This window comes from Anolis carolinensis, chromosome 1 (assembly GCF_035594765.1).
Source record: "Anolis carolinensis isolate JA03-04 chromosome 1, rAnoCar3.1.pri, whole genome shotgun sequence".
Taxonomy (NCBI): domain Eukaryota; kingdom Metazoa; phylum Chordata; class Lepidosauria; order Squamata; family Dactyloidae; genus Anolis; species Anolis carolinensis.
In genome coordinates this window covers 61,310,060-61,335,976 of record NC_085841.1, presented here as the reverse complement: position 1 = coordinate 61,335,976, position 25,917 = coordinate 61,310,060, and the positions used below count along the sequence as shown (strand labels likewise).

Sequence of the window (25,917 nt, the reverse complement as noted above, 5' to 3'; positions counted from 1 at the left end):
CAATAATACTATTAGTGTCAGCCAGCATGCTTCCATGCCTGTGTTTTTCATCTGTTACTAAGTGAGAATTAATATAAAGGCTACTTAGATATTTCTAAGCAAAACTCAGGTAGTTTTAGCTGTGGATTCCTGCATCGGCAATATAATTCGATTTGTATTCTTCAGATCCAGGTTCTTTATCATTGTGGATCCCATATACTGAGGAATCCAAAAACCATTATTGTAGAAATAGTTTGAATGTGATTGTTATGTACCTTCAAGTTGTCTCTGACATATAGGTAAAGAAAGCCTATAGGTTTGATGGTTTGTGTATGCGTGTATGTGTGTTTCAGCAAAGTTTGTTCAGAGTGGAATTCACCTTTATAGGAAAACCATAAATCCTCCAGCACAACTTTATGATCAGTTTCCTGGAGGACCTTCAAATCCCTAGAAAAGTGTTCTCTTTGGAAATCTCTAGGGCTTCCAGTGCAACTCAAAATCCAAAATGTCCCTTCCCCCTCCTAGTTTTGTATCACCTGAAAATTTGGTAAGGATTCTGTCCACCCCATTAAATCATTGATAAAAATATTGAAAAGTTTTATTCCCAGAAGAAAACACTGCAGCTCTTCACTTCCAATTTGAAGCACAGCCACTGATTACAACTCTTTGAGCAGTTTTCCAACCAATTATGGATCTATCCAATGGTGTTTCCATCTGTTTCATATTTATTCAGTGTTCTTACCAAAATATCATAGAGGATCTTTTCAAATGTGTTTGTTGGAATCCAAATAACCAACACACACAGCATGGCTTCAGCCATTTATTAAACTAGTGACCTGATTTTTAAAAAGCCTTTTTTGAAGAGAGGGGCAATGTTTACATGTTTCCAGTTCTCTGACACCTCATCTGTTCTTCAAGATTTTTCAGTTAGAACTCTCAATTGTCACCCATTGATAGTCATTCAAATGGGATACACTTTTAAAAAATATTATTCATTCTACTACTTCATCCTATTTTTTGCGTTTTTTTCAAACAAAAAGATTAAATTTGTACCTGCATTAATGTTATGCCTTGTAAAAGAGCCAAGCAAACTGAAGCAATATTCATCCACAGCATCAGTACTGGCAACATCAGGCATCCATTGTGACTCATGTCCCAGAAGCTTTCCTTGGCATTTCAGCTCTTCTGCTTAATACAAAAGATTGTAACATTTGTCTTTGTGGTGACTTCACCTTTGGCGCAGTGACATTTGGGAAACAGTTTCTTGCGCTGGCATCTTGAAAATATAATATACATTGCAGCCAGTGACTGTATCTGTTAATTTAAAAAGGTGCTAATGACTTGTCTTAGTCAGTAGATTTGTCTTCAGAAGATTCCATTAAAGGTCTAGGGGTTACTATATCAAAAAGTGTTAATTGATCTAAAAGTTCAAGCATTAAAGACTTCTGTTTCTTCCTTAGTGCTTCACTGGCTTGCTTCAGGCTTCTCATCTGTTCTGTGACATTGGAGCAACTGGGGACATATCCACATGGAATGTTTAAATTTGGCTGGGTCAGAATCAGCGTGATGGTGTCCTCGTGGTACACAAGCCCTTCTTGCCCTCAACATGGGACAAGTACACTTAATACAGTTTTGCCCCATATTCGCTAAAGTCAGGGAGTGCTCTGGAGTTTCTCCATACATCAGGGTCATGTAAACAGTTTGACCAGTTCTGAATCAGAACAGCCACAGAGCTCCAAAGAGCTCCTAGCCGTCCCTTGGTGCCATTACTTTTTTTAAAAAATTTTTATTGAATGCGTCTAACTGTCTATACATAAAAAAGAGTGAGAACAATGGTTGGTAAAGGGAAGTGATGGAAAAAGAAAAAGAAAAAAGATAGAGAAAAATAGAGAAAAAATACAAAAGAAGTAAGAATAAAAAATAAAAATATAAATATAAATAGTTGGTTGTACTTCCCGTCTTTTCTTCTGGGTAGCAAGATTTGCTAATTATATCATAATATTTGCTACCTTTCCATCTTTAAATCTTTATAAAAGGTTCTTCTTGTTCAATAAAATATGTCAATAAAGTCCAGTCTGGTTTTTGGTTTTTTTTTTGGTTTTCCGTGATGGATCTTCAAATTGTAAGTTAGATTGCCCATATTCTTTATGTCTATAATCTTTAATATCCAATCTTCCTTGGTTGGTATTTCTGTTGTCTTCCATTTCTTTGCGTACACTATTCTTGCTGCTGTTACGAAATAGTTAAATAGGATCTCTTGGTTCTTATTGAAATTCATATCAGTCATACCTAGTAAGAAGTACTCCGGTTACATCTGAAAGTTGCTTTTAAGTATTCTTTGCATTGTTCCATGGATTGTTTTCCAATACTCTTTTGCAATTTTTCATCCCCACCACATGTGATAAAATGTGCCCGCCTGTTTATTGCATTTCCAGCACTGAGCTTTTATGTTTTTGTAACACTTTGTGAATTTTTGGGGCATTATATACCACTGGTACATTATTTTGTGCCAATTTTCTTGGAGGTCATAGGAGGGGGTATATTTCAATTAATAGTTCCACATTTTCTCCCATTCTTCCATTTTTATCGGGCGTTTCAGGTGTGTCGACCATTTTTTCATGCAGTCCTTAACTTGTTCCATTTCTGTGGCCCATTGTAGCAAAATTTTGTAGGCTTTTGTGATTACTTTCTCCTCTGTATGTAAGATTTTATCCCAAACAGTATCTTTATCTGAGCAGCCATTTTTTTTGTCTCTGTTGTAGTATTCTTGGATCTGTCTGTATTGGAACCATGATACGTTTTTAAATCAAATCTTTATTTCTTCTTGTGTTTTCAGAGAGTATTCTCCGTTTTGTATTTTCAGCAATTTTTTATATGTTGGCCAGTCTTCCCATTACTGATCTTTGCAAGGATACCCACCCCTCGTTTTCCTCCTCCCCTGCCCAAGTTGGGTGGGCTTCCTTGCAGATGTCAGCAATGGCATCCAGGGAGGGCCAGGAGGTCCTTGGAGCTCTGTAGCTGCAGCAGTGATGGTGACAGAACCAGCGAGGTAAGAGTGGCCATTCAGCAGGGTTGGGTTCAGTCCTGTTCGGCATTCACGACTCAATCCCACCACTGCAGCGGGATGAAAGGGGCAGTGAAGCTATTCCAGGATGGGTGCAGAGTACTGTAGTCCACACCAGCCTCCAGGGTTTCCTGGTCATGTAAATGTGCCTTGGGTCAATGGCAGTCAGACGCACAATGATGTTTTTATCTGTTTTGTCCCACTATAATTTAGAGCAGGTAATGCATGATATTTTTATTCCAAAGGCTGCCAATTTACTAATGGATATATACTGCCAGGAATTACGCATGCACATTCATAGAATGATAGAGTTGGAAGATATCACATGGGCCACCCAGTCAAATCCCCTGCCTTGCAGGAAAAACACTCTCAACAGATGACTATCCAGCCTCCACTTAAAAGCCTCCAAAGAAGGAGCTTCCATCACATGCCAAGGCAGAGGGTTCCACTGTTGAACAACTCTTGCTCTTAAGAAGTTCTTCCTAATGTTAGGTGGAATCTCCTTGTAATTTGAACCCACTGCTCCAAGTCCTAGTCTCTAGGGCAACAGAAAGCAAACCTGCACCCGCTTCCTAATGACATATTTTCGAATATTTAAACGTAACAGTCTTGTCTTCTCTCAACCTTCTCTCCTGCAGGCTAAACATACCAGTTCCCTCAGCTGTTCCTCAGAGGTCATAGTTTCCAGACCTTGATCATTTTTCTCACTTCCTCTGGATACATTCCGGCTTAACAACTGAATGGTGGTGCCCTGGAATACCGCAAATATTTATTATAGCTATCAGATTTACTATTAACAAAACCATGCCAATCTCAAATCAGTCTTGGGCAGTCCATTGTAAAATGGTATGCAAATTAATTTTCTAAAAAACCAACTTTTGAGTAAAGTCTTCACGTCAAAGCATTGTAACATTTCAACTAACTTTATTTGCAGAACAAAAGAATGCCATGTTGGGAAGATGGGTAGAATTAGAGGAAGACACCCCTTTTATCATTGCCACTGCCTAATATCTGAACAAACTGATAGGAACCATACATTGTGACTTTCTGTCACTTAAATTATCAGTATCAATAACATCAGCTATCTCAACATTGTCTTGGCTTGTCTGGAAAGGATAAAGAAAATGGTAGACAAACTCTCAAATACAATCTGTAAGAGTTCAACAAGTTTTGGACCCCTTTCACTTTCAACCATTTCTGATCCACCATCATAAGAACTTCATTAATGTTTGTGTTTTTCCATCTCCTAATGCCTTGGTGTTGTGTCTTTTAGATTATGTTCATGGATTTTTGTCAACCACTCTGAAAGCCTTTTTTCGCATAAAGATGGGGTAAAATGTTTCAGACAAATAAGACAATCCCTAAAATGCTAGAAGAAGAACCTACTAATAACAAATGAGGTTGAGTTACATAAAATCTGGTGATGTCACAGTCTGCCCATCTGCTGCTATGTGTGGGTTTCTTACACTGACAACTGAAAAAAGTATTTATAGTAATAGATTATCTTATAAAAATGAAGTATGGCAGTCAACACTGTCCAAATCAGCAATGATATACTGTGAATTTTCAACTCATGGGAATTGCAGTTTTAAGCAAACTCACTTGAAAATAAAGTGCAACTGGATTGAACATTCTTTGGATTAAAAAGATTTGAGGTCAATTTTCAAAATTGTTCATTTAAGAAAATTAGATTATATTGACTAATATATCACATGCAATCTTTAAAATTTATTTGTCTGTTAACGTCATTCTATAATAGAAAAACATTAAGACTACATCCAATGGTAGATTCTCTTCAATAACTACAGTAGTATTGTGGTAAGAAGGTGGGCTGGAATCTCTCAGTCTAAAGGGAAAAATTAGCCAGAAATTGGACTGTTCTATAATTTCTGACTTGGATTTCACAGTAGTTTGTGATGCAATGAATTAATTTGAAATTGCAGTCACCAGCATGATTGCTAAAACAGCCTCAGCATGACTAGTGGACTCCATTGACTCTGACCTTCACTGACATTTGGCTATATAAGCCTGTCATGACCTGGAGAACTGTATGGCTCTTTAGAAGTATAATACCTAGCTTTATCTGATTCATGCTTCTTGCATTCCCTCTTCCTACTAGAAATGTAGTACATCTTCAGCCTTTTCTTCATCTCTGTACATAGCAGCTGAAAATCCTTAAGACTTGAGATAAGTTGTGTCATCAGATGCAATTCTATTTGTTCTTGCCATCTTTTCTCTTCCTCAGTAGCTGGTTGAATCCCTCTTGACCTAGGGCTCTCATTTTTTTGGGCTGCATCAAAAAGAGTATAATGTCTAGATCAAGGGAAATAATCTGCTTTGGTCAGGCCTCAGCTGGAATAATACTGTGCCCAGAATTCAAGAGGGATATTGACAAACTCGAATGTGTCCAGAGGAGGGCAACTAAAATGATCAGAGATCTGGAGACCATGCCCTGTAAGGAGTGTCTTAAAGACCTGGGTATGTTTAGCCTGCAGAAGAGAAGGCTGAGAGGAGGCATCATAGCCATGTTTAAATATTTGAAGGCTGTCATAAGGAAGACTTAGGTTTTCTGCTGCCCTGGAAACTCGGTCTCAGAGCACTGGCTTCAAATTAAAAGAAAGGAGATTGCACTTGAACATTAGTAAGAACTTCCTGACTGTAAGAGCTGTTCAGCAGTGGAACTCTCTGCCTTTGAGTGTGGTGGAAGCTCTTTCCTTGGAGGCTTTTAAGCAGAGGCTGGAAGGAAATCTGTTGGGGTGCTTTGATTGTGCTTTTCCTGCATTACTACTTATACCCTATAATACCTACCCTTGTAAATTCCTTAAATTATTCTTACAGCTTCCCTAAGATCACTTTTGCCTTCTTTTCAAAATATACAAAAGCCAGTCTCCATTTGTTTACAAACTCTTCATTCTTTCTGTCCCGAAGTCCGTTAGAGAGCTTGACCATTTATATATTTCTAATAACTTTTATCTCCAATCTCTCTTGGATAGCTCTCCTTCACCCTTCCAGGATTTCACTATTATCAATCTGTGTGTGTTCATTCACTCAGTCGTCTCCAACTCTTCGTGACCTCATGGACCAGTCCATGCCAGAGCTCCCTGTCGGCCGTCGCCGCCCCCAGTTCCTTCAAGGTCAATCTAGGTGGGTCTATTTAGAGAAGGGGGTAAGTAGGGGATAAAGAAATTTGTCAATATAGCTTTGAAGTAACTAGTCTGAATTTTTCCAAAGGGATGGCAGTCTTCACAAGAATTGTCGGTCAGCTGTTTACTTGAGTCTGAGTCTGAAAATGGCTCTTTTTAAACCATAACTCCTGGATGATTGGAATCACTGGGTTGCTGTGAGTTGCTGTGAGTTTTTTGGGCTGTATGTCGATGTTCCAGAAGCATTCTCTCCTGTTGTTTCGCCCACATCTATGGCAGGTATCCTCAGAAGTTGTGAGGTCTGTTGGAAACCAGGCAAGTGGGGTTTATATATCTCCCACCTGAACATTCTGCAGATTTATAAACCCCACTTGCCTAGTTTCCAACAGACCTCACAACCTCTGAGGATGCCTCCCATAGATGTGGGCAAAACGTCAGGAGAGAATGCTTCTGGAACATGGCCATACAGCCCGGAAAACTCACAACAACCCAGTAACTCACAGAGTCGTCTAGGCAGCATAGCCATTAGCAATGATGGACAGGAGATTCTGATAGTTATAATAAAAAAGTAATGTTCCAAGTTTTGACTACAGTGCTCTGATGAGTGGGATTGCTGGTGTGCCTTATTACTCTGATGTTGGCATCTTGCCTACACTGCAGTATTTTTGTTCAGGACTGCTGAACAGGGAAGCCTTTGCTATTTTCTGTTCTTTGGTTTTCTTTGGCATCTTTCTGTTGACCACCTTGGAAATTCACTGGCATTCTGGAGTCACTGATTTTATTTTGCTCTTCAGATACAAAATCATCATCCCCTTTTTTCCCAAGCATTAGCAGGGTACATCTTACAGAAGATGTGAGCTTACAGTACAAAACTTGAATGACTGAGTAATGCAACAGAATTCTGGGGCAGAGAAGCTCCTGCTATGTTAGAAGTAGTTTTTTGCGAGCTTGATTTTGATGCTGATGTACATTTTATCAAAGAGGTTTTTTTGAGTACAGGAATAAGTATGTCTCTCGATACCATAAAGAACTTGTGCGCCAGCTGCACCCGTTCCTTGGGAGGTCTGACTTGGCCACGGTGGTCCACGCTTTGGTTACATCCCGTTTGGACTACTGCAATGCTCTCTACGTGGGGTTGCCTTTGAAGACGGCCCGGAAGCTCCAATTAGTACAACGGGCGGCAGCCAGATTAATAACTGGGGCGGCTTACAGGGAGCGTACCACCTCCCTACTTAGCGAGCTCCACTGGCTGCCGATATGCTACCGAACCCAATTCAAAGTGCTGGTTTTGACCTATAAAGCCCTAAACAGTTCTGGCCCAATCTACTTGTCCGAACGTATCTCCTCCTATGAGCCAGGAAGATCCCTGAGGTCATCTGGAGAGGCCCTGCTCTCGGTCCCGCCTGCCTCACAAGCACGGCTGGTGGGGACGAGGGACAGGGCCTTCTCAGTGGTGGCTCCCCGGCTGTGGAACACCCTCCCCAGAGAAATACGGCAAACCCCAACCCTTTTGAGTTTTAGAAAAGCCCTGAAAACATGGCTATGTGCCCAGGCTTTTGAAGATTAAATGATAAAGACGACCCGGACTGATTTACGGCTACAGCATGAGGATTTTGGAGGAATGGATTTTAATCATATGTTTCATATCTTTATATTGTTTTAATTGTTTTATTGGATTTTCATTGCTGTTTTAATTATGTGTAGGCATTGAATTGTTGCCAATTTTGTACGCCGCCCTGAGTCCCTTCAGGTGAGAAGGGCGGGATATAAATGTTGGAAATAAAATAAAATAAAGAACATAATCACAGATATTATCAGGCACTTGTTTTGCAATATCAGCACCTTGGGACCTATTCATGCTAGAAATTAACCAGCTATAAATGCAAGATACTTTATAAAACAAATGTTACTGCCATTCTTTTAAACCCATTTCAATGAAGTGATCTTTGTGCAATTTGTGACATTAATATTATTAGTCTAATACCAGCCAGCATGGAGCCCTCGGTGGCACAGCGGGATAAACCGCTGACCTGCTGAACTTGCCAACCGAAGGGTTGGTGGTTCGAATCCAGGAACTCCCACTGTTAGCCCCACCTAACATTTCAAAAACATGCAAATGTGAGTAGATCAATAGGTACTTCTCTGGCAGTAAGGTAACAGCACTCCATGAAGTCATGCCGGCCACATGACCTTGGAGGTGTTTATAGACAATACCGGCTCTGCATCTTAGAAATGGAGACGAGTGTGATGACTCATGGGCCTTGTAGTCCTGCTCATGACATTGTGATGCCTGATGAAGAAGAAAACTTGGGTTTTTTACCTTCCCAGTCAGAACTGGATTCTTCCCAGACAGATTCTTCCCAGCCAGATCTGGGAACCTTGCACCTGCAAGAGGGTTATGTTCCAGAAGTATGTCAAACAAACACTGAGGCTACATCTCCTGTGTTTTCTCGCCATGAGTTTTGTAAACAACAGAGAGGTTTGGAAGCGGCCTCGCGCAGGAGTGCTAGAATAATTGCTAAGAATTTAGCCAATTAAGCCTGCTTTCCATGAGAATCTTTAAGGAGTCAAACATCTGGTCTCAGAGATTAGCTTTCGTTTCTGGTTCCCAGAGAACTGCTCTCGGCGGGAAAGTTAGACTCTATATAGGTGTTTTACCCGCGGAGTAACTTTGCGGAGTCAATTCGTCAGCCTCCGGAGCGAGTTGTGTCTGGACAGCGCGCTCCGATCCAAGCCTCGTTCCTGTTCAAGCCTTGTTCTTGTTTTCAAGCCTTCGCTCCTGTTTCCCAGCCTTGTTTACCTACGGACCTTGCCTCGCCTTTCAGGACTAAACCTTGCCTTGTTTCACGGATTTTACCAAGTAATTCCACGGATCTTGTTCTTGTTCCTTGTTACCTTGTGCCACGATTCAAGCCTTGTTTTCAAGTATCAAGTTAATTCCTAGCCTTGCTCAAGTTCATGGACTAAAGGACCTTGTCATCTCCCCTCACTTTGCCTGGCAAAGTGAGTGTTTCGGTTATTGGATTACAACTTTGGACCTTAATATTTCATATTGGACATTGTTTCTTTGGACTAATTTTGACCTTTCCTGAAAGGTCTGCTTCTGGACTAACTTTTACATTTGCTTTTATTAACTTTATATATTTCCTTAATAAAGATATTAGATAGAATCTGGCCTCTGCGTATGGTTATTGGTGCTCTGTAGCCTGGGTCGTGACAGTTTGACTCCGCCAACCTAAGCACCAATTAACCTCGGCCAGAATGTCTACCGGAGCCGGACCTGGACCGGGCGGCCAGCCGATTACCTATACCATCGACAAGGATGAGGTGGACCGAATCCGTGATAAGCTCAATGCACAGGATGGGGAAATAAAGGGTTTGAAGGAACGCGGAATCCGTCTTCCGGCCATGGCGTTGCCAACCAAGTTTACTGGAGAAGCTTCTAAGGTTCATGTTTTCCGTCGCCAATGCCAAGCTTATCTAGAGGCCCGTGCTGCCGAGTTTCCCCAAGAAGACATCAAGGTGGCGTGGGTTTACAGTCTTCTAGACGGGCCAGCGGCCAACTGGGCGACGGCACTGTTCGACCAAGCCTCTCCACACCTAAGATCAGCGCAACGCTTCTTGGACCACCTTAAGGAGACTTGGGGAATCGAGGACAATTTGGAGGCAGCCGGTCACAAACTCCGCCGCCTCTTCCAAGGAGACAGACCCATGTCTCAGTACATAGCCGAGTTCCGAGTGCTGGCCCACAACACCGGCTGGAACGATGTTGCCCTCAGAGGACAATTTCGGGAGGGTCTCAACATTGAAATGCTGGAGGAAATCTCCAAGGTGGATCCTCCCCAAACGCTTGAAGCACTCATCGATCAATGTTTACGGGCTGAAGTCATGATTGCCAACAGGAAACAGTGGGTACGAGGCCAGAGCGGTAGAGCTGGGGCTAAACCCCCCGCTCCCGCCAGCGTTCAGCCACGTCCAGTGTGGAGACCCCCACCACCATCCCCATACCCCAGAGGGAGCGAGGAGGTGCCGATGCAGTTGGGCAATGTGCGTCCCAGATTAGATGCCGCCGAGAAGACCCGCCGCCAACGCCTAAATCTCTGTTGGTATTGCGGAAATGGGGGCCACTTTGCCAGAGAGTGCCCAGCCAAAGGGAAGCCCGCCGCCCGTCTTGCGGCGGCGTCCTCCACGGAGACGAAGGCGTCTGAGGCGGCTGGCACACAGCCGGCGGGGGAAGCCAACGACCGGGCGTAGAGAGGCTCGCCAACCCGGTCAAGAAACCCATTCAAGAGCCGCCAACCGGGGTCCTGTTCCTTCTAGTGGTCACCTTATGGTCAGCAAAAAAGGGACCCGTCATGATCCACGCCATGATAGACTCAGGAGCTACCAACAATTTCATTGATAGAGAGTATGCCGACTCTCTGGGATTACAATATCATGACTTCAAGAATGCCCGTGTGGTGCAAGCCATCGATGGCCGCCCTCTCAAGACGGGCCCCGTAAGCCAGTGGTCGGAACCCACCAGGATGTGGATAAGGGAACATATGGAAGAGATTTCCTTCTTTGTTACTGAGGTTCCCCATTTCCCTGTGATTTTGGGGATTCCATGGCTGACACTTCACGACCCAAGCATCTCCTGGTCCAACAGAGAACTGCAGTTTGCTTCAAAGTACTGCCAAAACCATTGCCTCGTAGCCAAGGTCTGCCATGCCACAGACACCGAGCCCATTATCACCTTGCCAAAGAAGTACTCCGAGTATTGGGATGTATTCAATGAAAAAGAAGCCGAAAAATTACCCCCACATAGACCTTATGACTGTGCCATTGACTTGGTGGAGGGGGCCCCAATCCCGCGAGGGCATCTCTACTCCCTGACTGAACCAGAGCAAGAAGCTCTCAGGGAATTCATAGAGACAAACCTTCGCAAGGGATTCATCAGACCCTCTCAATCCCCAGCCGCCTCCCCAGTGATGTTTGTGAAGAAGAAGTCAGGGGAATTACGCTTGGTGGTGGACTACAGAGCATTGAACAATATCACTAAGCGGAACAGCTATCCCCTGCCCTTAATCTCGGATCTACTAGACCGACTTCGAGGAGCCAAGGTCTACACCAAGCTGGACCTACGGGGGGCTTATAATCTAGTTCGCATCCGAGAAGGGGACGAGTGGAAGACCGCCTTCCAGACTAAATTCGGATTATTCGAGTCCCGAGTTATGAATTATGGTTTATGCGGAGCTCCCGCAACGTTCCAGCATTTTGTCAATGACATTTTTCAGGACTATCTAGATCGGTTCTTGATCATCTACCTGGACGATTTTTTGGTGTTTTCTAGATCACAATCAGAACATGAGAACCACGTTAAAATGGTGTTACAACGATTGCGGGATCATGGACTTTATGCCAAGCTGGAAAAATGCGCTTTTGATCTACAAGAGGTAGATTTCCTGGGGTACCGCATCTCGCCTCTAGGGCTCTCCATGGACCCGGCAAAAGTTTCAGCAGTATTGGAATGGCGGGCGCCAACCAACAAGAAAGAGGTGCAGCGATTCTTGGGGTTCGCGAACTATTACCGCAAGTTCATTCCAGATTTTGCCCGCTGGTCTGACCCAATCACCAGCTGCATCCGTGGGAAACAGCCCTTCCGCTGGACTGATCAAGCAGAAAAAGGGTTCCAGCAACTAAAGAAATTATTCACATCCCAGCCAATCCTTCAGCATCCAGATCCTGAAACCCTTTTTGTGGTGCAAGCGGACGCCTCTGATGTGGCAATTGGGGCTGTGCTCCTACAACCGGTGGGAGATCACCTTCATCCTTGTGCCTATTATTCTCGTCAACTAACCGCACCAGAGAAGAACTATACCATTTGGGAAAAAGAACTATTAGCCATAAAGGCAGCTTTTGAAACTTGGAGACATTGGCTAGAAGGGGCCAAATTTCCCATTGAAGTCCACACTGATCATCGGAATCTAGAACATCTAAGAACTGCCCGCAAGCTAAATCAGAGGCAGCAACGTTGGGCTTTATTCTTTGAACGTTTCAACTTCCAGATTCATTATGTGACCCCAGCCCAAACCAAGCAAGCAGACGCCCTGTCACGTAAACCGGAATACGCTGCAGGACGCAAGGAGACCTTTGAATCCCAACTACTTCAACCCGAGAACTTTGCCACGCTCACAGTGGGGAACACCAAATCCACACCCATTGATTCAACTCCCTCTACTCCAGGACCCATCTGTGCTCAAGAAATCAGGGCTAGTCAGCTAGCAGATGCCTGGGCGCAGGACCAACTTCGTCAAGGTCTGCATTTTCCCTTTTCGCTTAAAGATGGACTGCTTTGCTATAGAAATCATGTTTATATCCCACCCGGACCGGGCAGGGAAAAAGCACTTCGTCTGTGTCATGACTGCAAACCAGCAGGGCATTTCGGACTATTTAAAACCATGCATCTGATCCTAAGAGATTTCTGGTGGCCCAAGATCCGCAAGGATGTGGAAAAATATGTCAACACCTGCCCAGTATGCCAGCGCTCCAAGATAAGAAGGGAGAAGCCCTCAGGGCTTCTACACCCCCTTCCTACCCCATCTCGCCCATGGGAAATAATTTCTGCGGATTTTATCACTGACTTACCACCTTCTTGTGGATTCACCACGATCCTAGTGGTGGTGGACCTTTTCACCAAGTTAGCCCATTTCATTCCCTGTGAAGGCCTTCCCACGGCCCAAGAGACTGCAGATTTATTCCTCCAACATGTTTTCAGACTACATGGATTGCCCAAGAGTTTGGTCACAGACCGTGGATCCCAATTCACCTCTCGTTTCTGGAAGGCACTACAAAAACTATTGGGCATAGACTCTCGTTTATCTTCAGCTCATCATCCCCAAACGGATGGGCAAACGGAGCGCACCAATGCCACTTTGGAACAGTACCTTCGCTGTTATGTAAACTACCAACAGGACAATTGGGCTTCTCTGTTACCACTGTCGGAGTTTGCCTACAACAATGGAGTCCAGGCTTCTACAAAAGAAACGCCGTTCTTTGCAAACTACGGCTTCCATCCACGTTTCTTTCCCCCCGTCATTGAAACTTCAGAAGTTCCCGCAGCAGAAGATTGGCTGCAGGAACTCACAGCGGTGCAACAACTTTTGCTCCAGCAACTGGAACAAGCCAAGGAGGACTATAAACGTCACGCGGACAAACATCGCCAGCCGGGCCCCGAAATCAAGGTAGGAGATCGGGTTTTTCTGTCCACTCGCTTTTTGCCCTCCCATCGCCCTTGCCGGAAGTTAGATGCCCGTTTCATTGGCCCCTATCCAGTGGTGGCGCAATTAAACCCCGTGACTTTCAAACTCCAACTTCCGCGTTCAATGCGCATTCACCCAGTGTTTCACCGCTCCCTGCTCCTTCCGGCGGATGGTGTGCGGCCAGATGTAGACCGGCCGGCCCCCGTCCCTATTTTGGTAGATGGGGAGGACGAGTTCGAGGTTCAGGACATTTTGGATTCTCGCTTTCACCGCCGCCGCCTGCAATATCTCATTGACTGGGTGGGTTTTGGCCCTGAGGAACGCTCTTGGGAAGACGCCTCCACAGTCCATGCTCCTGATCTAACCCGTCGCTTTCATCAGACCTATCCCGCCAAGCCACGACCTCGCGCCTCGGGGAGAGAGTCCCAGTTTGGGAGGGGGCTTGAGGAGGGGGATAGTGTGATGACTCATGGGCCTTGTAGTCCTGCTCATGACATTGTGATGCCTGATGAAGAAGAAAACTTGGGTTTTTTACCTTCCCAGTCAGAACTGGATTCTTCCCAGACAGATTCTTCCCAGCCAGATCTGGGAACCTTGCACCTGCAAGAGGGTTATGTTCCAGAAGTATGTCAAACAAACACTGAGGCTACATCTCCTGTGTTTTCTCGCCATGAGTTTTGTAAACAACAGAGAGGTTTGGAAGCGGCCTCGCGCAGGAGTGCTAGAATAATTGCTAAGAATTTAGCCAATTAAGCCTGCTTTCCATGAGAATCTTTAAGGAGTCAAACATCTGGTCTCAGAGATTAGCTTTCGTTTCTGGTTCCCAGAGAACTGCTCTCGGCGGGAAAGTTAGACTCTATATAGGTGTTTTACCCGCGGAGTAACTTTGCGGAGTCAATTCGTCAGCCTCCGGAGCGAGTTGTGTCTGGACAGCGCGCTCCGATCCAAGCCTCGTTCCTGTTCAAGCCTTGTTCTTGTTTTCAAGCCTTCGCTCCTGTTTCCCAGCCTTGTTTACCTACGGACCTTGCCTCGCCTTTCAGGACTAAACCTTGCCTTGTTTCACGGATTTTACCAAGTAATTCCACGGATCTTGTTCTTGTTCCTTGTTACCTTGTGCCACGATTCAAGCCTTGTTTTCAAGTATCAAGTTAATTCCTAGCCTTGCTCAAGTTCATGGACTAAAGGACCTTGTCATCTCCCCTCACTTTGCCTGGCAAAGTGAGTGTTTCGGTTATTGGATTACAACTTTGGACCTTAATATTTCATATTGGACATTGTTTCTTTGGACTAATTTTGACCTTTCCTGAAAGGTCTGCTTCTGGACTAACTTTTACATTTGCTTTTATTAACTTTATATATTTCCTTAATAAAGATATTAGATAGAATCTGGCCTCTGCGTATGGTTATTGGTGCTCTGTAGCCTGGGTCGTGACAACGAGGACCAACCCCCAGAGTCGGACATGACTAGACTTAATGTCAGGGGAAAACTTTTACCTTTACCAGCCAGCATGCATCTATTCTTGCTTTCTTCATCTATTACCAAATGAGAATTGATCTAAAACCTTCTTTGAAGATTTCTGATCAAAACTGATGTTGCTTTAGCTGTGGATTCCTGCACTGGCAAAGATTTAGATGACCCTATAGTGTCCTGTAGACAGTATAAGCATATTCCAAAAGATGGATGCCTTCCACAATGTAATTTGGTTTGAGTTCTTCTTCAGATCAATTTATTATTATGGATCACATATCCTGATGAAGCCAGTGTCCATGTTGTGTGAATAGTTTGAATGAGGTTGTTGTGTACCTTCAAGTATGTTTTGACTTATGGAAACCCTAAGGTGAGCCTATCATAGAGCTTTCTTGGCAAGCTTTGTTCAGAAGTTGTATTTGCCTTCCTTTGAGACTGAAAAAGTATGATCTGCCCAATTTCACTCCTCTGAGTTTTATGGCCAAATGAAGATTTGAATCTCGCATCTCCTGAATGATAATCCAACACTCAAACCACTGCACCATGCCAGTTCCCCACATGACTTTTAATACATTTTAAATGATTTGTTGTAAGTTTATTTCAACAGTGTTTTATGATCACTTTTCTGTAAAAACCCATCTTTGTTGAACATCTGCCATCTCAGTTGCAGATTTCCTGAATGCTTTCAGGGTTGCCATTAGCCTTTCTGTTATTTCTCTAATGTTCTTCTTACCATACCCCTAAGTTTTGGTTAATAAACTTCTCTAGCCAGAGTTGCAGCCCTGTTCCTTCCTTTTTGTAATAATGGATTTGATAGCATTCCAAGGGATGTTCATAGTTGTGTATGTGTGTTTTAATAACCCAACTATGGTTCAGACTTTTGCTCAATTTTATCTTGAACTCGTTTTTGAGAACTTCTGGATCTAAATGATACTGTTTCTTTATATATGCTCCCCCCCCCCAAAAAAAAAAAAAACTCTTGGATTCACTTAAAGGCTCATAGCAACAAATGACAAGACACAATGGCCGAAATCCAGTGGAGGGCATCTCCTGGCAAAACTACTTCTACTAGCACAATCCTTTACACACCATTAAAAAATGCCTCTGAGCAGTGCATCTTAAACTATGAATCCCAATACTAAATGGAGTAGTATAAATACTAAATTAGCTCAATGTTGGGGGCCACAAAAAATTGGCAACACATTTAAAGAACTACTTACCCTCTTGGAAATTACTCTACAGGTTTTCTGAAATATATTGATTTTTAACCATTTGTCAATTCTTAAATGTAACACATTAATGCCAAAAAGATTTGTTCTTTTAAAGGCAGAATCGATTTCTAAAGTGCTCAGGAATTTGAATGAGTTTTGTATCTTTCTTTTAAAAAGAGTGGTCACTCACTCCAAAAACAGATTCTGTAATCATTTTGCTTTGTGTTTTCCCTTAGTTTTGGATTGGCTGAGTAGGTATTCTATAGGTTCAATCATTTAAAACATTTATTCTATGGGGCAATTTCCCACCATGTTGTGTGTCAAATAGGATTAATGGTGAGATTTCTCATAAGACTTTTCATTGCACACGTCTTTAATATTGGATAAATATGTCTCCTCTTCCTTCTTTTGTAACTCCAAACAGTTCATCGGTTCTTTTGAAACTTACCAGGCGTGATAGGCTCACAAGGGGAAAATAACCCTGCACATTTCAATCAGTCCTTCCAAGAAATAAACATTTTTTGGTAGTTCTCCTTTTTAAAAATGTAAAGAAGTGTCCTGCAACTCCCATTCAAACACTTCGTTATTTGAAATTTGGTAGGGAAAATTCCCTCATAAGAGGCTCCCCTCCCTTTTTCCCTAATTTCATTCAGTTTTGAAGAACATAGAAGTGCTCATCTTCTTGTTTATTTCTGGAGATATTGAAAGATTGTCACAAAACAGGCAGTCTCCAAATGGGTATGAGCCAAAATGATCTCTTTTACAAATCCAGAATAATCAAATTGGACAATAAATTTAGAAGAGATGCTTCTAGTGAAAGAAGGTGAAAGAAGTCTGTTTGTCACAGGAGGATATTGCCCTCAGTTGCATATATCTTGTATTTAGTGAACTTGGCTAGTCATTAGTAGGGGAACATATGCTTAATTCCCAAACATGGTTGATGTAGCACAATAAAATGCTGTTGTGAGTTTGAAAATGTGTTAACCACAAAGAAGGCGCATTCTTCTTAATGTTCGGATTGATCCTCACCATCCAAACTGAATGTTGTGGTCAGTTCAAGCTATTAATGGATTTTTAAAAAAATAAATAGGCAAATGCTAAGAAGAATCCATTTGTTGATAACTTTGGGTATACCTTTATTTTCTCCTAAAGACACTCACCTTATCACATAAATCAAAGTATGCATAACAATATTCCCAGCTAACACAGCCATGAACTCGGTGTAAAGATTCTTTGCAATATTCTTAGTTAATTGTAGAATATAATTTCCTTTTAGTGAGCTGCTGCCTAAGTATTATCTAATGTGTACTTTTGTGACAAGTTCATTTCTATGCACTTAACCGAATTTGGCTTGTATCACCAAGATTCTAAGCAACAATAACCAGGAGATTCTAGAAGAGGATATTGGACAAATCTGGTACTTATTCAGTTCAGTGACAATGATGTAATTGTTTCTTCAGCATCTGAACTGTTTGTTCCTGCATTCTTGAAACCTCATCTCACCTAATAGCTGTTGTTGCACTTACAGAACAAAGCAGAACTAAGTGAAGTCCACATGTATTCTTCCAGAGACTTTGCAATGCATTTCTAATATGTTTACTATGAAACTGTTACTTTATTGGGGTTCTGAAGGAATTGGAAGAGATTTGGTATTACCTTTTACCCTTATGCTTTATTAGACCACTACTATATTTTATTATTCAGTACTGGTTTTAGCTCTGCAATCTTACAAATTAACATATTACTTTTTAGATGTGTAAAGCAGTATCGATTACATCTTGATTAGGTTCCACATTGGAGTAGCTGGAGTATAGATGATAACAAATGTAATTGTCTTTCAGGACTCTTCTGTTACTTACTATGATTCCTACAGCGACTAACATCTTTTTTCCTTTTGGTTTAGGGAATGTTGCCAGTTTTTTGGAGACAATGGCTTGACATTGAAGGCATTTTTTACCAAGGCAGCACCATTCGGTGTACTTTGGATACTCACAAACTACCTGTACTTACATGCAATAAAAAAAATAAACACTACGGATGTCTCCGTGTTGTTCTGCTGCAACAAAGCTTTTGTGTTCTTGCTTTCATGGATTGTTCTCAGGGACAGATTCATGGGAGTGAGGGTAAGTGATTAACTATCTCTTTGTTCAATCAGTATCACTATTCCTCATCTCATATTTTAATGTTTTCAACTGCAGCTCTATGGAAAGGTATTGTTATAATACACAGTATTTAAGTTTAAGTAGCATTTTCAGTCTCATTTCTAAAAACTATGAAGGCTTGTTTCCAAATTAATGTATTTCCCAATATTGTCATTGAGGTTTACCATAAAAAGGTGGGAAATTGTGTATCATCTGGGGGGAGGGTCAATGTTCTCCAACACTTCAGTGAACTGTACCTGCTTCTGATGACAGACATATCTTGGTTTTCGAGCTCATTTCCAGTCTTCATTCAATCTGATTCTGGGTTAAAACACAATTAAATAAATGGGTATTTGGAATTGTAGAGGTTTGTAGAGAGGAAGGCTAGAAATGGTAGGTTTGTGGTGTGATTTCTGGGTGTGAAAGTTTCTCAAAAATAATACCAAAAGTGGGGAGCTCTTTGGGAGGCAGGAGAGGCAGGAGGGAATGTCTCTGAGCTGCATTTGGCTCATGTGCCCCATTTTCCTCTATCCCTGTAGACATTGCTACAATTTTTTAATTCTAAAAATTAGTTAATTTTTCTGTCTATCTTCCGATTTATATTATTTTGTATATTCTAACATAGAATGATCCAAATCAGTGCAATATCTTCTGGAGAAAATGTATCTATCAATAGAATAGGGATAGGAAGCAATTTCCGTCCCAATTGCAGCCTCTAGTCCTAAGTGCATCCTCCAAACCCCTGCTCTGAAGGTCTGGGAAGTCCTCAAGAATTAGTTTGTAGGGAAGGTTTGTAGGGAAGAGATCAGGAGAAGAAATATTTCTAACTACCGTGATCTAGGGATTGCATTACATAGGGTGAGGGACAGGAAAGCTTATAGCAACAGATGCTTTCGCTTTTCATGATTGTTGAACTCATGGCAGCTTACATCAGAACCAATAAAACTACAGCTGATAATAATGCAGGACACAGCAGTGAAAAAGACTAAATCTAAGCAAAAATAGACAGCTGGTACAGTATTGTAAAATAGTTGGCTATATATGAGGAAACTGTAGTGTAATATACAACTGGTGTGTCAAGATTCAAGTCTCCACAATCGGCACACATGAATGTTGGATGATAGCATTTCCCACAAATACACATTACTCTATTTTCCATTTTTCCACACACAGACCAGTTGTTATTCTTTAAATGCATTATTTTCCAGATCTCAAAAGTCTTAGAAAAAGAAAGGTGGAAATTTGAGTCCCAAGAGCTCCCAACTAAAAGTCTGTATAGATTCAGGTCTGTGTCTTTCAATATATTCTGACAAGTAATTCTAGGGAACTTTTCGAAGAACTTAAGATTAGTAGAGCAATTGACTTCCCTAGTCCCATGAGAAAATTATTTTCCAGAGAACCAAACTAAATAAACCTTTTTCAACATTTTGTTGTTCAGCCACTAGTTTAGGACAGAGATTCTAATGATGAATTCTAGTTTCTATTTTCTGCTTATTTTCCAGTGTAGACTAAGAGAAACTGAATTGTCAGAAAATCCATAGTTCTCAAACAATCCCACCTAAGGAAAAGTGGATATCATCATACTGTAGAAATCAATACACACTGAATGTTTATGGTTACAGAAGAAAAAAAGCTGCTCAGTGTATTAAGTTCACATTTCATGGGGATGCTCTGTGGTCTGTTGAGCATTCAGTTAAGACGAGAGGCACCAATGATAGCTCAGGCTGTCTCCCAAGGAACTGTCATATATGTGCTAAATGTAAACAGAAAAGGCACACTGTTTCCCTAAGCAGGCAAAGTGTTTGAGTAGGAGACCTTTTTAGCTGTAAGCTACACTTTTTGCAACCAGGTTTCCTTGAAGTCTGTTGGGATTATGGTGCCAATTGTGATTGATTGAAAGCTATAGCAGCCATTGTAAAGCTGGATTAGCTCTTTTTTTCTCAAAGACAACCTTAGTTCAGACTTTCCCTGAGTCAGTGGCAAAATCTTGCAATGACGTAGGCTATTGCTCACATTCAAAGTGTACATTCTGTATTTAAAGCATTGAACACCTCTAGGCTTAGCTCAAGACAGACTAGATCCATTGAATGAATTGATGATTGTTACTTGCCAACACATAGCTAAATCTGACTGAGGCCCTTTCCACACAGCTGAATAAAATCCCACATTTTCTGCTTTGAACTGGAATATATAGCAGTGTGGACTCAGATAACCCAGTTCAAAGCAGATTTTGTGGAATTTTCTGGCTTGTTATTCTGGGTTATGTGGCTGTGTGGAAGGGCCCTGAGTCTCAGCCTGGATCTACACTGTAGATGAAGTGTTATACCCCCTTAACTGCCATGGCTCAATGCTATGGAATCCTGGGACTTGTCGTATGGTGAATTATCAAGAGAATGATAGAGACCTGGCAAAATTACAAATCTTTTGATCCTATAACATGATGCCATGGCACTTACAGTGGTGTCAAATTGCATTAAATCTACAGTATAGCTGCATCCTTACAATCCTATTCAGATATTACATATTTTGTTTTGGTTCTTGGTTTAAGTATGGCATTTATAATATTTTTATTCAGTGAGGCAGGGAGTAGGTGTGTCTGTTTGTCTTTTTTTCTTCAAAATAAGAACATAGTAAGTTGACTTTTAGTTATGCCATTGGTTACAGTGTGTTTCAAGTACAGTAGAGTCTCACTTATCCAACATAAACGGGCCAGCAGAACGTTGGATAAGCGAATATGTTTGATAACAAGGAGGGATTAAGGAAAAACTTATAAACACATCAAATTAGGTTATGATTTTACAAATTAAACATTTACAAATGTTTAACAACAAATTTGACAGAAAAGTAGTTCAATACACAGTAATGCTATGTAGTAATTACTGTATTTACGAATTTAGCACCAAAATATCACGATGTATTGAAAACATTGACTACAAAAATGCGTTGGATAATCCAGAACGTTGGATAAGTGAGTGCTGGATAAGTGAGACTCTACTGTATTACATTACAGTGTGTTCAAGTATTTCTTTCAATCTTAAAAAAAAAAAAACCCTAACACATTGCTTTTCTGTATCCAAACAGATTGTGGCTGCTATACTTGCTATTGCAGGAATAGTCATGATGACTTATGCTGATGGCTTCCACAGTCATTCAGTTATTGGAATAGCGCTTGTTGTGGGATCTGCCTCGATGTCAGCTCTCTACAAAGTAAGTACAGTCAAGTATTGCAGGGGCCACACCAGCCTTTTGTGCTCCCAAGGAGTTCTAGAATATCTTCACTTCAGTTCTTCCAATAGGGAGTCCACATCTTCTCTATGTTTTACACAAAACTTCTATTCAGTAACAGATGCCATTACATTTGATGCCACATCTTATAATGCACTACAAATGGCACCATAGTAATTACTGCAAGAAGAAATGCTGACAGAAGTATAGAGGGCCACATCCTGCAGAGGTCTGCGTACTTCAGATTGATGGCTCCTAGCATTACCCAACAAAAGCATTGTGTAGCGGTTTCAGCTTTTCATTTGATATAGATGAAAAGGAAGGGGAAACTGGATAGTGGCAAACTGGAGAGTCATCCTGGTGTAGTGATTTCATTGTTGGACTATGACTTTGGAAATTAGGGTTCCAATTCCCATTTGACCATGGCAACCCACTGGATGACCTTGGGAAAGTCACATTCTCTCAGTTTTAGAGGAAGACAAAGGCAAATTCTCTCTAAACAAATCTTGCCAAGAAAATTCTGTGATGGGGTCATGTTATGGTATCAATAAGTTGCAAATAACTTGAAGGAAAACAGCAATAACAACAACCAAATGGAAGAAAGGTTGACCGTACATGGAGCAATCACAAATTTAAAATATTGCCACCTGGATTTCTTGGGAAAATTCACAAACGAGACAGGATACTTGTAAAAAAAAAAAGCATCTTACATTATTCTCCATTTTATTTGTGAGTTATCACAGTTCACTGTTTTCAAGTTTTGGGAAATATTTGCTATAGATGCATGCTGGAAGTGGGACCTCTTCATCGGCTGCTCATCTGTGACCAGATCTGCACTGTCAAAGCAGATAATCCAGATTATCTGTTTTGAACCGGATTATATGAGTCCACACTGTCATATAATTCAGTTCAAAGCAGATAATCTGGATTTTATATGACAGTGTAGCCAGCTGCCCAATGGATTTAGGAGGAAAAAGAAATATGACAGAAAAATATTTCCTTAACCATTCTGTCTATGATGTTCTACATTATTGACTCCTCTTTGGGAAAAAGAGAAGATGATGAATGAGGGGGGCTGCTATGGCTGTTCAAAAATAAACCCCAGGTTGTGGAGAGGTTTTTTTTTTAAGAATTAGTATTAGAGTGTCAGGGGTGTAATAGTTTGAGTGTTGGACTGGGAGATGGGGTTCGAATCCCCACTCAGCCATAGAAACTACTGGGTGGCCTTATGCAAACCATTCTGTCTCAGTTTCCGAGGAAGGCAACAGCAAACAACCTCTGAAAAGCCCATGATAGATTAGCCTTACCATTGGCAGAAGTGAGTAATGTCTCAAAGGCACAAAACCACAGCAATTCATAAGCCTTTACAGTTACTGTCTGGATTTTGCTCTTTTTGTACAAATTCCTTAGCCATATTTTATGAGTTTCTCAACCAGAAGTAATAAAACCATTTAAAAATTGAAACAGTAAAAAGGACAGAAATTCTACCTAAACAATCTGCTCCAATAAAAAGAGCCATATTTTATACAAGTTCTCTTAACATGTAGGACTAGGTATGTATGTACTATTCATTGGGATCTCTTTACTTGTATCTCAAAGAATGTAATAACTGTATTTGTTCAGGATACAAAAGCTATATGGACTCAGTAGTAACCAATAGTAGGAACTGATAACTATTGAGTACCTGTTCAGTCACAGTTTCAGCAAAGTATCTTATTTATTTTATTTTATTTTTTGTCTGCAGCAAAAGGTGAGACATAAAAATAGTGTGCACACAGATGTTTTCATCTGTGTTTGGTGGAAAAGAAATGTCTGCCACCAGCTGACAGCTTAAATCCTTACCTCTATGTCCTTTTGCATTTGATAGACTCTGACTCTTTCATTTGACCTTTTCCCATTCCCAGTCTTTCTGTTGCTGCTTGCTTATGGATGTCAAGGAAACAGAAGTTCACATTTCATGCTGAAACCTTCTGGTCCAAAACTGCGTCCTCCTAATGAACATATTAATAAAGGCCAGTTCTGTCTTCAGAAGTGCCTCTTTTGTCTGACATGCCTTCCCTCTTCCCTGCATTAAATGAAAATCTTGCCAAGAAAATTAAAATAAAACAGACTGGTAGAAGGTTTTCTGCCTTTATACATTGACTGTGTAAAGGCAGAAAAAAAATTCAGAAAAGGATTAGGGAATTCTAGTACACCAACAACCTTTCTGAGAGCAGTCAACTGTACTAAACATGCTTTTTGCCAAAACAAAAAAGAGGCCGATTTGTGCATTAATATTCTGTAAGAGTAGCTTTACTTTCATGACCTAAAACAAGTCATCTGAAAAGTACATGAGAACAGCAGATAGTTCTTCACGGTGGCATTCAGTGCTTTGTCAGCAAATTACCCCAATGTAAATAAGCAGTCTTCAAAATATATTATCTATATCTCTATATCAATATAATGCCAGCACTACTAAGCACTGGTTGTTCCTCATCAATGTAAATTTTTACTTTTCAGATCCTCCATCCAGCATAACCACTCGCAATGCAGGCTAAAGGATTGGAGCCTGTAACACATACCAGTAACTTTTCCAAGCTGTGATCAAAAACAAACTGTGCATAGATTCACAATTCACTCATGTTCTAGATCAGTAGATCAGGGACTGAATGGGTTAGTCTACGGTTGCTGTCATGTGCCTGCAATGTGTTTCCAAATTATGGCTCTCCTATCAGGGATTTATTCAGAGGTGGTATGTGGTGGTCTTTCCCTGTGGCTAAGTATTACTTACCAAAGGTCACCCAGTGGATTTCTATGGCAAATTGGGTATTTGAACCCTTATGTCATGGAGTCCTAGTACAACACTGAAGTCATTATACATTGTAAATGGCTACCAATTAAATGCTTTATAATAGAGTGTATAGAACAATACCCACATTTCAGTTGGTAACTTTTCCTTTGTGCATCTTTATTCCTGTTTACAGTTCTGCTTTGGAAATAAGCTATTATGGATGCTAATGTTTCAAAAAATAAAATATGTCATAATGACTGAGATGCAATCTCAATTTTAAATGGTAGAGAGGCCAGAACAGTTCTTACAGTGTACTGGGGAGGCAGGAAAGAAATATGGACATAATTCCTATTTAGGGAATGGCCTCATCTCCTCCTAACCCACCCCACCCCCTACTGCCCTGATATGTATCTGATATGCCAGATACAGTGCTATGGGTATAAATCATGTAGCTGTCCAGATGTTGGACTGTAGCTCACTGTATTCCTCACTACTTATGGAGACTAGGGCTGTAGGAACATGCAAACCATCAGCATCTAGACAGCCACCTGATTCCCAGCTCTAAGTTATGCAAACACCTAATCCAGCCACAACAATTTTCAGTTCCTCCCATCAGCTTTTAGTAAATCCATTTCCACTCTTAATAGTGTCCTATAGTAACCTTGTGAGGTTGACATAGATTGGCATTTACAATCTAGGGTCTATCATAGGCAATAGGCTTTTGAGTAAAGGTTGTTAGCACCTGTCAGTAGATATTCAGTGAAAGTGGTCATTGCTTCATTCCCCACCAAAGAGGAAGACATTTTCATTATAGAAACGTAATGTACCAAAGTGAAATGAATTTAACCTCCTCACTGGAAAGCAATTTGCTTTTCCACAGCTGTGTTAGCCCATTTGAGAGACATCTGTAAAGCCCCCTATGAAAACTTCCAAAGGCTTTGAAAGAAGCGTTAATATTCTTGTGTTAAACCCTGGTCTTACAACTCATCAAACTCTGCTCAGCTGCATTTAGGCAGCATTAAAATCAGTGTGAAAGGGCAATCACAACTCAAGCCTTGTTAAATGTCAATGGAAGCTAAGAGCCACCAACTCATTGACTCAGAACAATCCCATCAAAACAGCATTTTCTTCAGAGTAAATATGCCTAGGATTCTAAGCTCAGTTTTTAATTTAATTTCTTCTTCAAATAAAAAGGACCACTGAATCAATAGTAAATTGCTAAGTCAGCTTTTACAAAAATTACATCCATTAAATGGATTAATTTTAGTTGATACTAAGCTTGTCTGTACCTTTTACATTTTTGCATTTCACTGAAATGAAATGAACTTGGGTGGGAGCTGCTATCAAAATAACTGGAAAAGTGTTATCCATGTTTACCAGAAGGCATGTTAGCAGCAACTTAAGACTTCAGTGTTTGTATATGTACCCTCAAGTCATATGACCTCAATCCATAGGATTTTCTTAGACAAGAAATAGAGTTGGTTTTGCCAGTCCGTTCCTCAGAAATATAGCCTTCAGCACCTGGTGTTCATTGGTAGTCCCTTATTCAACTACTAACCAGGACTGACCCTGCTTAGGATCTGGTGTCTTTGAATGAAAAAATATTATTGCAAATAATTGTAAAAGACTGAACATGGTCAAAAAGCTAAAATTTAGAATTGAGAGCATTTAAAGA

The 25,917-nt window shown here is 41.2% G+C and overlaps 1 protein-coding gene across 2 annotated transcripts in view; it reads left to right on the top strand.

Annotated features, from left to right (window-relative positions):
* slc35f3 (solute carrier family 35 member F3) overlaps nt 1–25,917 on the top strand; it is a 146,659-nt gene that overhangs the window by 113,544 nt on the left and 7,198 nt on the right. For both annotated transcript variants that reach the window (XM_008124177.3, XM_016999219.2), the window contains 2 exons: nt 18,010–18,229; nt 21,329–21,454. In XM_008124177.3, coding sequence (XP_008122384.1) covers nt 18,010–18,229; nt 21,329–21,454 — 346 coding nt within the window. The remainder of the gene's footprint in view (nt 1–18,009; nt 18,230–21,328; nt 21,455–25,917) is intronic.